At 39.9% G+C, this 16,427-nt stretch overlaps 1 protein-coding gene across 1 annotated transcript in view; it reads right to left on the bottom strand.

Annotated features, from left to right (window-relative positions):
* Positions 1–9,131: 9,131 nt before the first annotated feature.
* The window catches only part of LOC104295104 (sterile alpha motif domain-containing protein 9-like), a 10,489-nt gene continuing 3,193 nt past the window's right edge, over positions 9,132–16,427 (bottom strand). Inside the window, exons 3-4 of the mRNA XM_009894808.1 lie at positions 15,118–15,286; positions 9,132–13,810 (exon numbers count right to left, since the gene is read on the bottom strand). Of these exons, the coding sequence (XP_009893110.1) occupies positions 9,132–13,810; positions 15,118–15,286 (4,848 nt within the window). The remainder of the gene's footprint in view (positions 13,811–15,117; positions 15,287–16,427) is intronic.

Genomic DNA, 16,427 nt, shown 5'->3' with positions numbered 1-16,427 from the left:
TAACTTTGAATGCATGTCTTTCACTTAATTGGGTCATGTTTTTTCTAAAATTTAAATTTTTCTTCTTCTTATAGCCCTGCCATAGGACAGGCTGAGGCAGAGTCTCAGTGTTGCCCTGTTCAGTCTGAGGCAAGTGGGATTTATTTTATTCATTCTGGGGGCTTTCACAGCTTTATAGCTGTTGGATATTTATGTCCCCAAACTTGCAGCAAGTTTGGTGAAGGCCCCTAAATTTATTTTAATTTAGGTTTTTTATTCTCTTTTGGTAGATGGGCTCTATATTAATATTTATCTTTTTATTATCATTGTGTTTTAAGATTCTTAGGGGGAGGGAACATGTTTTAAGATGTTTGGGTACCTTTTCTCTTAATGGAACGCGTTTTCCAAGGCTGCTCAGGTAGTCCTTCAGCCACACTGCTCCCCTCCCTCTCTTCCCTTGCATTGCATTTGTGCTGTATGTGGTTTTGGTAATGTGATTGTGTAGTCTCTGAACTAGTGGCATGTAAATGTCAATTACCAGTGTTTCCTCTTCTGCGGAGATGCCTCTGTTGAAGTGCTTAAAATACTGAGGTTTTTACTAGTAGGTGACATTTATAGTCACAAAATTGTGTAGCCTAAGTTATAGAACACAGTTTCTTTGGAGGAGGTTAAGATGTTAATACCACAGCATACGTGAGCTGCACCACAACAAATATTAATGTAGAGCCCTTTGAAGAAACAGAGATTCAAGTTGGTAAAGTAGAGTAGAAGAATGAGAAATCGAAGCTGCAGATTTTTCAGTTTGTCAGTTTCAGGGAAAGCCTTTTCATCAGTCTTTCAAATACATCAAACTTGGTCTGTTGCAACAATACTGAAAACCATAGCACTTTTTTGAAACCTTGTGGAATTCTGTTGCATATTCAAAATTTCCTTAGGTATATACTTGCCTGAAGTTTCTTCTTTCACAGTGACTAGCAAAAAATTCTACCTTTGAAGAAAAATGAGCTTTAGTGTTGCTGCTCACTCTGTTGCAGATACATTGGCTTTGAATGCTTGAGGTTGTTTAAAGACAACTTCAGCTTCAGAAGAACAGGTTTTGTCTGAGGACACCTTGCAGCCTACCAGCAGTGAAATGGCAAATAAATAAGTGTTGGAGTCAGGTTTTATAACTTTTTAAAATTTTTCAGATATTTTTAAAACTTGTGATTTTTTTAAATGAACATAGATTATATTTAATTTCTTCAAGATTTTGCTAAATAACGAGCACTGATGTGATTTCCAGTAATTTTAAAGGACAGAGTTGTGGTTTTTAAATCAGTTACAAGACTGGATTTCACATTCCTGTTGTATTATTCTTTGTACTCTGCCCTTTGCATTTTTCCTGTACAAGCCCCCCCCCTCCCCCCCCAGTTCTTTAGTCTGACTGGAAAATTGACGTGTCTTCTGTTAACTGTCTCAAAGTTATTATTGACCGTGGTGTTACTTTTCTAATTCTCATTGTGGTGCTACCCTTGATAACAGTGAAGATAAGAACGACGCTTCAAGATACACTACTGCAACTAGTATTTGTTTCACATATTCAGTCTATAGGAGCATTTGGCATAGTTCTTATTTCCCAACAGTATCTAAGGAAATGGCTTAACCAGCAATAATATGCAATATGGCTTGTACTTCTTGCTTTAAGTATCTGAATCTGTTAGAGACTCAGAATGAAAAACAGGCAAATTTCAAGTGCCTGATACTGAACTTTGTCATCAGTTTCCATTTAAGACTGATGCAGCATTAAGTAGTTTGTATCCAGCTACTTGCGTTCAGCTTGTCATCAAGCAGACAGATGCTAAAATTCAGATTTGTATGCTGTCTTGTGTCCAGTGGAGTATCCTACTTAGATCCACACTTGGGTTATATCTTATAAATTGATACCCTGGCGAGAGCTAAAAGGTTTTGAATTTAGAGAAATTGCTTTGATCTGTTTTTGTTGAAGATAACTAGGTTTCACATGTTCATGGAAAAAATGTCTCCAAAATGCAGTTCCTGTTTTCATTGTGTCATTGCTTAAGCCCTGTATACTAATACTTTGGAACATATGAACCATTTCTTTGTGTTTTGACACGTTTTGTGAGCAAACGATAGTATTTCTTAGCACCACGTTGCTATGTATAGCTTGTTTGTTTTTTTTTTTTCTTGAAGCTGCTTTTAGGCTTTTCCAAGAAGATTAATTTCACATTGTCTACTTCTGAAAGGTGCATTTGACATGAAGACAGTTCTGCAGGGTGTTATGAATTAAAGGGGGTTTTGACTCTGGGTTTTCCCGCTACGCTGTAAACAGTAGTTGTAATTTCTGGTGGGTAGTTCACACATCCTTCACTTCCATCCTTTACATTCCTGTCCATTCTGTAAGTCTCTAAAGGACTGGACAGGACAGATCTTTTTCTGTTCCCTCTTTGGGAGTTGGTAGCTTCAGCAGATTACATTCATGTTACTGTGATCCATTACCACAGACTAATGTTTGTCCTTAAATTTGCAGCAAGTAATGATGTACATTTTCCTTTTGCTTTGTGTTTTTCCTTAAAGGGACCTGTGCAAGTGCTACTGTCTTTCTAGTCACAAGGATGGCATCGTGGGTCTATGCTTTTTGCTGGGAGTATCTCCTCAGCTGTTAGGCTAGCTGGCCTGTAATCTCTTTTAAACAACTTGTAAAATTCTCATTTAGTGCAAATGGTTCATATTCTGCTCTTTTTGTGAAGTTCTGTTAGTGACATTTTCCTCCCTGCTTCCTCGTGTGGATCTAAGGGGGATAGTTTAAAAAAAATTGACACTATAGACGAAATCTCTTTATTTTGAGGGGTGGTAGCGTGTTTTTACTGACATTCCAGTATTGCAGCTCTAGGTATGGCAGCAGTCTGTATCACAAAGTTGCACATCTCGCTGTTTGTGGAATTTCTTTTCTAATGATGGTGGCATTTTAGTGACTTGACTTTTATAGATAGAGCAATGGAAGTAGGTGTTAAGGAGGTTGGTGTTTTTTAAGCTTAAGTAGAGCTACATGGCTTTTTTTTTTTTTAAGAGCAAGAATTGCTGATAGTCTGTTAAATTGGGTGAATTTGCACCCACTGTTTTTAACAAGAAAAGTGAATGCGAGATGTGGCAAAAAAGTATGTACCACGCGTGAAGTTCGACTTGCTTTAGAATTGTGTGGTGAGTTCATAACGTGTTCTGTGCCTTGCCTGATAAAGACTGTAGCCCTTAAATACTCTGAGGAATAGGCTACCTCCAGAAGATTTTTTTTTTTTTTTAAGTGTTAATATTTGCAATCAAAATAATCAGGCCAGTGAAATACCAGTAGTGACTGGGTTCTGTAAAAATGCAGCTGTCAGCGACTACCATATTTTTCTGTAGTAGTTGGGGTAGGTAGGTGCTAGTTTAGAGTGAGAGAAGTTTTGAGGCAGCCTTTGAAGGGATCAGGATAGAATTGAAGCGATTCTGAAGTGTGCTGTATATAACATTCTTCTTGAAGGTCTGAAAAAACTTTGCGATAGTTTTCTTATATACTGTAAACAGCAGCTTTTTGCAGTCTTTCGATTGTCAGCACAGATTCTCATTAAGGCTCTACTAGAATAAAATACAGTTCAAGTACAGTATTTGTAGATTCTATTGTATAGTGAATGCAGTTTTACTTTTGTATTGTGAAGGTCTGTTTGAGGGAGCCAGGCACTTCAGCTTGCTGCTTTTTCAGACAGCCATATTGTGTCTTGAATCACAGGATCCAGGATGTTATGCTCAGTCGTTTGTTCTTAGCATCTTGATGAGTCAGTATTGATTGTCTGTGGTATGAACTGTCTCTGAGGGCTGGTAATTATACACCTGATCACTACGGTGAATAGTGAGGCGCTTCCACCTTCTGAGCAAGTTTACAACAACTTGTTTTATTTTTATGGGTTTTCTTGCAGTAGGAACAATCAGCAACACTGCTGTTTTAATGATGATGAATTTAACTATTTCAACTTCTGCTGCCCTTAGCCAATATGTTTAAATGGGTTTTGCTAACAGCAGTTCTTGAATTAGCAGAAATTATGCCATACAACCGAAGGAAGCTATTTCACTGTCTCCCAACTTAGGAAATTACATAACGTTTTAAAACGAAGATGTCATGCAGAGCTTTTTCTTTCACTTTTTTTATTGAGTTATTTGCATATGTGTTACTTGCACTAAATTCTTTAGCTTCTTTCCCATAAATTGTAGTGGAAGAAAATACATTTTGCTCTTTCATTTGTAAAGTCTAGAATAAGAAAACACACTTTATGAGACTGTTTAATGAAGGAACCTGGCATGTAAGTATTGTAATTTCCTTTATGTTTGTGGTAGACAACAGGATTGCCTTGTGTAACTTCTGGCTTGTGTATGAAAAATATCAGAAAAGTAAGGGCAAACTGAAAGTAGTTTTATAGTTGCCTTTACTTCGTATGCTTTTCTTAAGCAACAAATTACAGTAATTGAAGTTTGGCAGCTTTTTAAATGAAAAACTAAATTATGGGTTAAACTCTTTGGTTTAATACAATTTGTGTTTCTGTTAACTAGCAGCAGAATTTCAGCATTTGCTACTTACTGGTAGAGAAGAAAAATTCCACAGCACTGCCAGTACAGGTTAGTTTAATCTGTAAGTACCTGATGTTCCTATTTGAAATAATTTGTTCAAATGATACCACTTAAATACATGAGGGGAATTTTGGTCTCTGAAATGTAAATGTATCTGTTATCTACTACTGTTTTCAGTAGTGAGTGAACATCTGGATTTTTTTTTTTTTTTGAAGATCTGTAATGGTTTTAATGACACTTGTGGGTAGGTAATACCTGTAAGCACTTGCAAGGAAAATTTAATACTGTACCTTAACAAATAGCCATTGGTGTTACTGAAGAGTATGAAGATCTAAAGTTGAAGTCACTTCTTCAGTAACATGCCTATTATAAAAGAGGCTGTTTTATCAGTGAACCATTTATAGGATATTGTATTTATTGTGTTGGAGAATAAGCATTCCGGTTTGTGAGAATCTGTAGCAGTAATGTAATCTTTCATTTTTCTTTAGCGCTTGCTAATTACTGTCTCCTACCAAAAGATGTTTGCTTTTGTTAGGCCTGTAGCCAGGAGCTTGTTCTTCTCTGATTTTTTTTTGCTAGCCTGTTTCAGCACTTTAGAGGCTACCTACAAATGTGTTTTTGCCCAGCTGTTTTATCTTACTCCAGAATTACTGCTCTGCCTCTTCTGCCCTATTCCATATTCCTGGAAATTTGGGAATTTTATTTTTATTTTACGGAACATTTTACACCTTAAAAGAGGAGAGATTTTGTGATTGGTTAAAAGATGCAACCTTCTCTAGAATAGCTGCATACATTTATTTTTACTTAAGCTTTGTGTACCTCATCCCTGCATATCAACATGGGAGATAAAGACTTTCTGTGCTGTAGCTCCTAGAATAGTTTTACAGCTGAATGACCTGTAAAACTCTGTGCTTTAATTCACTGCTCAAGGGCATGTTATCACAAGGTAAATTTGAGGAGCTTTTGACATCATTGGTGGATAGTTATATAGGAACCTAGGCATTGGAAAGATCATACTAGTGTGGTAGCTGAACAGACACTTTAGTTTTGCCAGCTCATCTGAATGGTCTAGAGTAGGTTCCAGCGGTATTGTTTATTTTAGAATTTTGAAATCTTACGCGACACTGCAGAGTTCATCGTAGTAACAAAAAGTTTTTCAATGGGATTCTATCTTCCCACGTTTTAGAATAGTTGCAGTTGAAGCCCATCTCCTAGCATCTTTTCTCCATCAGTTCTCAGTCATTCACACTAAATTGCTTTGTCTGCAAACCTAGCTACATACAAACTTTTGAATAAGGTTACGTAGGTGTTTCTCCCAAGAAGAAAGGAAAAAGGAAAGTTTATAATAAAATTTTAACTTATCTTTGCCGATATATTTTAATGGCAGATGTGCATGAACAGTAGGGATGCCTTGCTGTGAGGCCATTCTATTACGAGAATGTATGCATCTTTCTTTTAACTTCTGTGGTTGACCCTAGTTGATACTTAATCCAATGCTCAGTAATAAGTCAGAATGAGTAACTGATTGCTTTTGGCTGCTGAATTACTTTGAAGTCTCAGTTTTGACAGTGGTTGGATGCTGACCTGCACTAGTTGTGCACCAGCTTGGCAATCAGTGGGTGTAACTAAAGAGCAGTGGTGTTCTCTAGTGTCTTATCAACAAAAAGTGTATTTATCTAGGGTAGATCCTAGTATGAACTCTGGTAGAACATCATCTCTTTGTGAAATTTTTAATGGCAATTAGTTACAGTACTTTTTGGTAGAATTAAGTTTATTTTCGTTTGAGATAGGACCAGAACAGTACTAGGAATCTGAGCTTTCATGACCAGGTGAGCAGTCTGAAGTTGTAGCTCAACTTCAGATACACCATTAAAGCAGCTGTCTGGTCTAATGTGGTTCAGAAGTCTTCCTTCACAGTTCTGATATGATATACATGGAACAGTGAGTCAACTCATGCTATTTCCTTTAGACTTCTACTTAATGACTCAGAATCACCCCTTCAGAGATTCTGGTCACTGTGTAGCAAACCTGAACTCCAAACTGTTTTTAGTACCTTCTTAAAGTACCTTAAAGCACGTGATTGAATTATGTCCCCTCTCAGTTGCAGTACAGCCACAAAAGTTAGTGTGTCAGGAAGTTTTTTTTTGGTACCTTGATACTGCTTTTGTGTTAAGTAGTATGAAAGGTATGGGATCATTGATCTTTTCAAAAGACAGGTGGCAAAATATTGATACTGAATTTAATTGGAGAAATTGAGAGACTGGTAAGTATGTGCATCACTTTAATGCATGCAAATAATAGTAACAGTAACTAGCTTAATTTTATAGCATTCATTTTACAAAGAAGATTCAAAGAAAATACGGAGCTATCATTTGCATCCATTGGGAGCCTTCTATGAACTGTATGCTTCAGGAATGGATCATTGCACATGTACACGTCTGTAATGTGTGTCTGCCACTTTGTAACAGTCGCTGATTAAACAGAAGTGAACCACTATTTCTGTGTATTTTTTTTCTCCTCTTGAGGACCTATTTAAATCATTATTGCAAAGAGTCTTAGCTGTTCCAAAGTGTGTGTAAGTACAAAATTCACCTTCATTCATGTTAGGTTTAAGTAACTTTGTACTAGCTCTCTGATTGTTTTAAGATAAAGCTCACATGCATGAGTTTTTGTTTATAGACAAAGTGGGTTGTACTTGGAGACAAGCAAATCTGTAGCTTCCTTTTGTTGCTGATCTGCTGTCCTTCTGCTAAACTGACTATGGGGGAAAAAAAAGTTTGCATATCCTGTTTCTGCTCCGGGTTGAAGCCATCCTTATGCCCCATGCTAGACTTAAGAAACCTGTCCAATTGGCTTTTTAAACACACGCATGTGTGTGCACGCACCCCCCCATGCTCCTTTCTCCCCACCCCTGCATCAAGGGTTGGGGACAGCGGACGTTTTCTCTAGCACTCCAGCTTCTTCCTGCTCAGATGCTGTCATGGTTTGCTCCTCCAGCAGACCTTCCTAGCTCACCTTGGGGAAAGCTGCCTTTGTGCTTAACACCTTTAAGGTTAAACTTAACCCTTAAGCATTTGCTTAACCCTGGTGAAATCTGCCAGCCTGTATTTACCACGCCAATGTGCAGCCCTCCCAGGGTCTACTTTGCTATTGTCACCTGCCTTCCCGGGCCTTCAGCCTGGGAGGTACAAGTATTGCCTGGCCAGCAGTCAGAAGCTTTGTTTCTGCTTCCTCAGGCCGGAAGGTGAAGGCTTGGACTAGATACAATAATCTTTGGTTTCATCTTCTTCTGAATTCATAGTGGCTTGCAATTCCTTTTGCAGTTTTTGGCTATGCCCAGATCTTGACTGAAGTTGGAAAAGCAAATCATACCTTGCTGCCATTAGAACTACATCTTCAGGTAGGGTTTTGTAGCTTTTGTAGAAATGGTAATTCTTCCTAAAGGTTGTTTATTAGTTTAAAACTTAAGGTGTATGACAGATTTTCTGGAAATTTTAGTGACAATATACTATCAAATAATGTGAAAAACCAAGAATACCAAGCAGCTTTATTATTAGACGTTTAATGTGACATGATGGTTGCAGACACAAACTCCTTTGCATTTTTCAAATTAGTAAATCAGGCTACACACATGGATATATACAAGAGACAAATCTGAGTCTTGTATGGTGTGGACATTTCTTGGATAATGCTGCAAAAACATTTCACCAAATGCAGGAATTGTTTGGATGATGAAATCATAACAGCGCTTACAAATAATCTTTGGTCATCAATATCTAACTGCTCCTGTGTCTTTGCACCCTTCCCCAGATACAGGTATATCCAGCATGGTTTGTAATATTTACATAGAGAAGCAATGTATCAGCGATGTTAAATTGGAGATCTGTCTTTTAGCAGTCCTGATGTTTGCAAAGTCAACTAAAAAATTGTTTACTTTCCCTCTCTGCTTTTATACTGGCTGTTGGCTTGCAGTTGATGGGTAGATGTATTTCAGACATGGTACATGTTAGTGATCAAAGTATGTTAGAGCCAGTGTAGTATACATGTTATAAGTTGACTTAAACTTCTTGTTGCTGATTCAGAACGAAGAAAAAAACCATACAGTTACAGTGGAAAAATTCTGTTACTGATCAGGACCACCCAGAAGCTAATTTAAAATCCTAATCTGTGAGCTGAGAAGAAAGGGATCCCCACTCTACCTGTTTATTCCGGAGCTCAGTTCTCCAAATATTTAGGGTTGGGGAGGAGAAATAGTGGGTCTGTTGTCTTCCCTGCCCCATCTTCCCAGTGCCCAAGCAAGTATTGCAATAATTGCTGTCTTAAGTTTGAAATCTTGCTTTTGTTGTCTCCGAAAGTATCAAAGGCTTCCATTTCAAGGTATATTTTCCTAGTAGGTTTCAAATTTTTTTTACATACTTGGTCATTATTGTAGTAGTTAATTGTGATTATGTTGCTCCCTAGTGTTCAGACAGTGCAGTGCACTTTTTTTAAAAAATGTGACAATGGGCAATTTCATTGCTGTATCTGCAAAAAGCATTGTAGGTGCTTCTATTCTTCTAAATATTTTGTACTCTGCTGACAGTTGGATTATTTTCAACCTCAATATTGAAAGCAACAAGACCATTAAATGAAAAGCCTAAATAAAAAGTCACATTTTCATTTCCAGGGGGCACTGAATCACGATGGAGTGGCAAGATGGGAAATTCTTTTACATGCCCACGTATAAATAAATTTCTGTCCTTGGTCCAACCAGAAACTCTTTTGAGAATGTCACGAATCTCGCCAATATTCCATACAGTTCCATGTAGCCATTTCATTCTCCTCTCATCCAAGGATCCACTAATTAATTTCTCAATTTTAGTTTTGTGCACAATCTTACGTAAGCCATAACCCTTTCCCAGAAAAAAGTGAGTGTAGATTCGTTTCTTTCTGGTAGGAACATCTTTCATCTTGATGTCATATAAACGTTTCAGGGTTTGAAGGGCTAAGTTTAGAATTTCATCTTTTTCTGGATTAGGCTCTTTGTCTAGTGCCTCATCTGGCCAGTATAGCAGGGTGAGCAAAAAATAGGCACTTGCTGGAAATGGTCTTTTTCCTTTAAAAAATCTTATACTGAGCTCACGAAGAGTTTGCACTGGAAGAAGTTTGGCTGATCCTGGTGCTAAGCATGCTAATGTGATGTGGCACAAAATATAATTGATCAGATCGTTGTCTTCTAGCCTGTCTCTTTGGGGGTTTTCTGTATAGAAACTAAGGATCTTTTCTATCTTTTCAGCTGACCTATTCTCTTTCTTATCAGTTAAGAAAGACAGGATATTAGTGACGCTACCTCCGCCGCTCTTATAAATATTCATGCGTCTAATCAACTGGCTCTCGGGGCCACCGTTGCTTTCCTCAATAAGTGATGCAGAGATGAAGAATTTGGCATATACCTCTGACTGTCTTTTTAGCCATTTTCTGGGATTATAAATTTGTTCTTCTTTTTCATCTTTTTCATCTTCCTCTTCCTTCTCATGGGTTTTATCTGTTTGGAAATAACTTAGGTCTTCTGAAATCCATTCCAGAGCATTGTACAGGTTCTGGCGTAAGCCTTTTAGGCGGGAGTGAAGCCTTCCCCATGGTTTTTCAATGTCTTTAGGAATGTAATCTGTGATCAGGTATTTTACAAGCTCAGAATATTCCCCCTCTGGATTTCTGCGAAATACATAGATTGTGGACAAAAATCTAAGAAGACGACATCCTACTTCTACTTCTCCAAAATAGCCAGCATTGTTCATACTGTCACGTTCTGCTTTTGCAGCCTGTTGTGCAGCCCTGAAGCATTTCATAGCTTTAAGAGCTATCTCTATCTTTTGAATGATGCTTTCAGGAGTGTCCTCCTGTGTCATTTTATCCACAGTGAAACTAAACCATTTCCTGTAGACTTGACCTTCTGTATCTAAAATAAAAGAATCATTTGGCAAATGAAATTTTGCCACCCCTGCCCAATATTCTGCATCTTTAAATTTTTCATTGTTGTAATGTAGTCTAGCAAGTTGCTGGGCAAAAAAAGGATCTTTTCCAAGGAGTTCATATGCAGCTTTTAAAATAGCTATAGCTTTTTCACAGCCTTCAGCTTTACAGACGTGTTCAATGAATGGGGAGAAAAGAGTGTCAGTATTGTCACCCCTGCTTCTTTTATCACGTCGAATAAACAGATCTCTGATGAACTTTATGAATTCATCTCGTCCAAATCTGTTTCCAAAGAGTGTCTTTTCCTGAAGAAGCGTCATTGCAAGTTGACTTTGAGGTTCATTCCCTGAAAGCTGATGCAGAATTTCTTTTGCAACCAGACAGTGTATTATCTGAACAGATGAAATATAGGTGGTACTTTCCCTTAGCTCAATAAAAATCATTCTTGCTTGTTCACTCAAGTGACTTTTGAAATCATACGCTCTTGATGTTCTTTCTGTATATACCCCCAGTCCCAGAAAAGCCTCACAGTGTGACAATGAAACATATGAATTAGGTACGTAAAAATTAAGCAATGCCACATAACACATCAAACGTGTATCACGAGAAGAACGGTCTATGTCTTGCAATATGTGCTCTACAAAGTCTCTCACATATGTTTCATTGAACTCCTCACACATCAGGACAAATGTAAGTATGAATTCTGGCTTGACATCTTTCTGCTTCAGTTTTTCAAGTTTAGTTCTGAACAGACTTTTCTCTGAGTCTGTCAGCTTGTGAGTGACAGCAACTGTGTCCAGTGGAGAAGCCTTGCAAAGCCTTTCAGGGTCATTGGATCGTCTACAACACAGGAGGATGAAGTAAGGTCTGGGGGAATTAATTTTCCTAGATGCTACAGCATCTATTAACTCATACCTTAGTTCTTCTAAATAGTCTTCATCATAATCTTCGATCAGGAGAAGCACAGGAAGACAATGACTAATTTCTTTTTCTTCATACTCTCTAAATGCAAGTGCATGCTCACAAACAGTTGCAGGCGAGTAGGACGTTTTGATAACAGCACATCGTAAGTGCTTTCTTCTTTTCCATAGAACTTGTCGTGCTATTGTGCTTCCACCACTCCCAGGATGGTGAAATATCTTTAGTTTGGCCACAGAGCAGTTGTGTCCGCTTCCTCGTAAAATGTCATCTAGGAGTTTGCTGGCATCCTGACATGCTTCGCGTTCAATGATTTCCCCACAGCATCTTTTATCGGCAAGCCAGAAGTTTTTCCAGATGATTTTTCTCCCTCGGTAAAAATTTTGTTCTATTTCCTGTATTTCTTTTTCAGTCAAAAAATCTAATTTTATATCATCGCATTGGTCAACACAAAGGATTTCAAGGGAAAACAGTTTCTCTTCTTCCAGCGAGGAAAGTGTACATACCCCTCTACTGGAAACTGGCAGATGTCTGGGTTGTGCCATAGAAGGCAGCATTGCTTGAATGGTGGCATCTACGTGACTCAGTTTCATGCCCACGATGCTGCATTGTTCCAGTGTCTCAATGCTGCAGGATGTCTGAGCTAGGTTAGCCCACTTCTCATAGTTGTCTCTGGACTCTGCAATGCAAACGATGTACTCTGTGCCGTTCATCTCTGAATAGAATTCCTGAAAAGTGTCCACAAGTGGTTTCTGCACTGGTGATAGCAATAGGAAAAGCACAATGAAAGACCGCTTCGGCAGGATTTCGTCACAGATACGAATGATTGCTTTCTTAAGGTATGTTTTTTTTGTTCTAATCCATGTATTTTCATCACAAGGTTTTTCATTGCCAAGGAAGTCACTGCGCCCATTGCAGAATATCCAGCTGGTCTGATCAAACAGGCTCGAGTGTTTCTGAGAGGGAGGGATGCCAGTCTTACTTTCATTGGAAAAATCCGGTAAAAAATAAGACCTTGTTGCGTGGTGTTCTTTGTACTTGCTATACAGTCCTGACACATTAGAATCTTCATCAAAGTCAAAGACGCAGAAAATGTTCAAGTGCATTAAAAAGTTGATATAGTTCAGATTGTCCTTTTCACATCTGTTTGTGACAAGGATGTACCGTAAGGAATCATCTATATAGCTTTTGCCATCATTTAGTAGAATTGATAACTTTCTTCCTAAATTTTGAGGTATTTCTGTAGGTACTTCTGCACTGGAGAGCTCAGCTTTTTCTCTTTGAGCATCCCTGTCTTGTAACCCTGTATAAAAAGCAAATACATCGTTGTGCTTTACAGGTTCAGACTTTGCTCCTAGTCTCTGGTAGAGAGTTCGGTCTTTTGTCATGGTCACCTTCTGGCTGTCTTCATTGTATTTTGGCAAACAGACTTCAAAAACTCTGTTCTTTACTAAACTCAGTGTTGGTTCAATGTCAACCTCCACCACAAATCTCTGTTCCTGAGAGTCTTTTGAAATCACTTCAACAAAAACAGGTGGGTGAATACATTTCCTTGCAATTTCTTGTACATTTTCAGCAAAACATTTTTCTATATAATCTAATGCATCAACATAGTATTCTCGCTCTTTGACCTTTATGCCAATGATCTGTCCGTGTTTCCAACCGTTATCCACAACGCTGTCCATAATACCGAAATGTATGGTGCCATTTGTTCGAATGTTCATGCAGGCTGAAGCAAATCGTATCACTTCGCAGGCAAATTTTGATTGCAATTGATTTTTGTTCAGTTCTGCAGCAATGGCAAAAGATTTGTATTCATGGCAAGGAGTGATTAAATCATTGACTCCTGATTCTGGAGCAAGAACTCTGTTTTTCACATATTTGAAATCGGTATTCTGACTTCTAAATGGTCGACAGTTGCTGAGTTCTAAAACTTCATCAGTACTTTGAGAATTGTTACTTCTCCTTTGCCTCTTGCCAGAAGTAGCAGCTGTGTTGTCTCTGCTAGTTTTACCTACTGGACCACAACTGTCTCCACTTGAAGTTCCTTCAGCAGGGGCATTTCTGGGTCTGACTGGATCTGTTTGTGCATCAGTTTTGTCAGACACTTTGCTGCTGGAAGGCTTGGCTTGCTGTTCATTTTCCTGTACCTGCAGAAGTTTGTTTCTCTTGCGGATTAACATGTGGATTTGGCCTCCCTTCATACCCATGTCTTTGAGGAAAGATTCATCCAGGTCCATTAGCACTGGACCTGTCACTTCTTCCGCATATAGTTTTTCTACATACTCTTTCTTGATTCCAGTAGATTCTAGCCAGCATTTGACATCGTTCTCGTTCCATTTATTCACAGGTAATGTTCTGTCATCTAGAAGTTAAAATTATGTATTAGTAATACAAACTAAAACCACGTGAACGTGCTTCACAAGTCCTTGCAGAACTGGCCACATTGAACGCTGGATGGTTTTCTTTCTACCAGTCACAGTGAGAGACTGCATCTTAACTTCTCAAATACGTCAGTTCTGATGACTAAAAGCATCCTCAGCCTTCATCTAAAGCAGTCCTAAGCAATGGTACAAGACTAATAAATCAGTGAAGCAAGAAGCCATGAATGAGGTTTGGAAACTGCCCTCAAAGGCAGTCATGGAAATAACCCAAAATGTTTTTTTTTGAAGGGAATGATGTTATGAAGTTATCAGAACTGACAGGGGCTGAAGTCTCTAAACTAGAGACATTTGGGTGGGTCACTTAACCACTTGAGTGTGTTTATTTTCTGCTAAATGAAGATAGCATTGATACAAACCAGAAGATGATGTTAAGAGTACCCATCAGTTCCCCACTAGACATGAACCCTTAAAATGCAGATATTAAAAAAACAAATTGCTACATATAAACTACAAATTTTCTGAAAGCGACACATACCCATTGCCTTTGATGAGGGAAATCCTGCTGTGAACGAACCAAAACCCTAGAGGGGAGGAAGCATAACTGTCTTCAGATTTACAGTTAACATTCCTGTGTTAGTTGACTGACTTCTTGTGTTTTCCCAACCCTGCCCCACCATTTTAGTCCAAGGTAGTTTCTGTACTGTGAAAAGCCCAGTCTTGCCAGCTACACTGCTGCACGCCTGTGCTGAGTGACAGCAGGTGGTCTTTCTTCTGACACACACGTGTGCGAAAGAGGTGGGGCTTTGCTGGAGAACCATGTGCTTACAGCTGTGCCCATCTAACAGCAACTTCTGTTAGATACTGGAAAAAAGGAGGCCCAAAGCTACTTTGTCCCTTAGGTTGCATAAGTATCTTGCTTTTTATTCCAGTCTCTCCCCCTCTCCCTTTTTTTCCACCCACCCCCATCTGTTTTCCTCATCTGTTCTGGTGCTCACTAGATTTTTCTGCCCATGCCAACAGATTTTCTTTCCAGTGGGGTGTCCTGGCCTGATACATGACATCCTCTGCCTTGCTCAGGCCCCATTTACAGGGGTACGGAGAGGGCTGCAGCAGGCATAGCCAGTTCCACACAGCAGGAGGAAACGTGCTCAGCATGACAGCAGAAATCTACGATTGATTAACACAGTCAAGAGTAACCATCCATGAGGTATGGACTAGCCAACACGCAACACAGCGAACGGGGCATGGTGGTGCTGATGCTTCTCTTACTGTAGTGTGAAAGCTCAACTCTGTGCTGGTTCAGCGGGTGTCTGTAGCCTGGCCAGCTCCATCCATGGAGCTTGTGGTGGTACAACAGCAACGCTCACAGCCTCTGAATTCCAAGTGTAAAAGGAACAGGAACCAGTGCAGCCGGCATAAAAGGCAGTTTTGGGGCTCCGCACAAGCTCCAGCAGCGCCTGAAAGTACAAAGGTTTAACTGAGGGAAGGGGACGAGCACTTGCTCCCCAGGACCACGGCTTAGCAAGAGGTGAGCTCAACAGAAGGTGGCAGTTTGGGGAAATACTAGGTCTGGGAGAATAGGGGATGCTAGAAAAAAAACAGGGTTCTGAGCAACCTGATCTAGTTGAAGATCATAAAATCGTATAATAGTTTGGGTTGGAAGGGACCTTTAAAGGTCACCTAGTTCAGCCCGCCTGCAATGAGCAGGGACATCTTCAACTCACTCAGGTTGATCAGAGCCCAGTTGAGCCTGATCTGGAATGTTTCCAGGGATGGGGCATCTACCACCTCTCTGGGCAACCTGGGCCAGTATCTCACCACCCTCAATGTAAAAAAAATTCTTCTTTCTGTCTAGTCTGAATCTTCCCTCTCTTAGTTTAAAGCTATTTCCCCTTGTCCTGTCACAAGGTCTTTCGCCATCTTTCCTGTAGCCCCTTTAGGGACTGGATGGGGCTCTAAGGTCTCCCTAGAGCTTTCTCTTCTCCAGGCTGAACAACCCCAACGATCTCAGCCTGTCTCCACAGCAGAGGTGCTCCAGCCCTTGGAGCATCTTCGTGGCCTCCTCTGGTCCTGCTCCAACAGGTCTGTGTCCTTATGTTGGAGGCTCCAGAGCTGGAGGCAGCAATGGATGTACATTGCCACCTCATGTCCAGCTTTTCACCCACCAGTACCCCCAAGTCTTTCTGGGACGGCTGCTCTCCATGCCCCAGCCTGCATTTATGGAGGTGCCGGCTTGTTGCAAACTATTCTTTGATTCTAAAAAAATTACACAGGGCAAGTGTGTATTTACTGTTTACGCAGCTGGTCAGCCCTGTAGAAAGCCTGTGGGCTGACCGAGGTGTCCGTGTGCCCGCAAGCTTTGGTTTAAGCGAGTGGCTCTAAAGGGGAGACTGTTCTGGGGCAGCTCCGCTCTGCCAGTGCACGTGTGAACGCGGCTGGAGTCTGGTTCCCACTGACGCTTGGTGCCACCTCCCCCCTGAAATGGGGCTAAAAATGTCCCTTAAATACTGACCGCTCAGTGCCTTTGGCCACCACACCTTGTCACAGGGCTTGTGGTGACCCATTCTGCCCGTCCCCGTCCCCGTCCCCGTTCCCCCC

Source organism: Charadrius vociferus, unplaced genomic scaffold, assembly GCF_000708025.1.
Source record: "Charadrius vociferus isolate BGI_N301 unplaced genomic scaffold, ASM70802v2 scaffold321, whole genome shotgun sequence".
In the NCBI taxonomy this organism is placed as follows: Eukaryota; Metazoa; Chordata; class Aves; order Charadriiformes; family Charadriidae; genus Charadrius; species Charadrius vociferus.
Note: the sequence above shows the minus strand (reverse complement) of the source record. Positions and strands in the feature narration are given on the sequence as shown.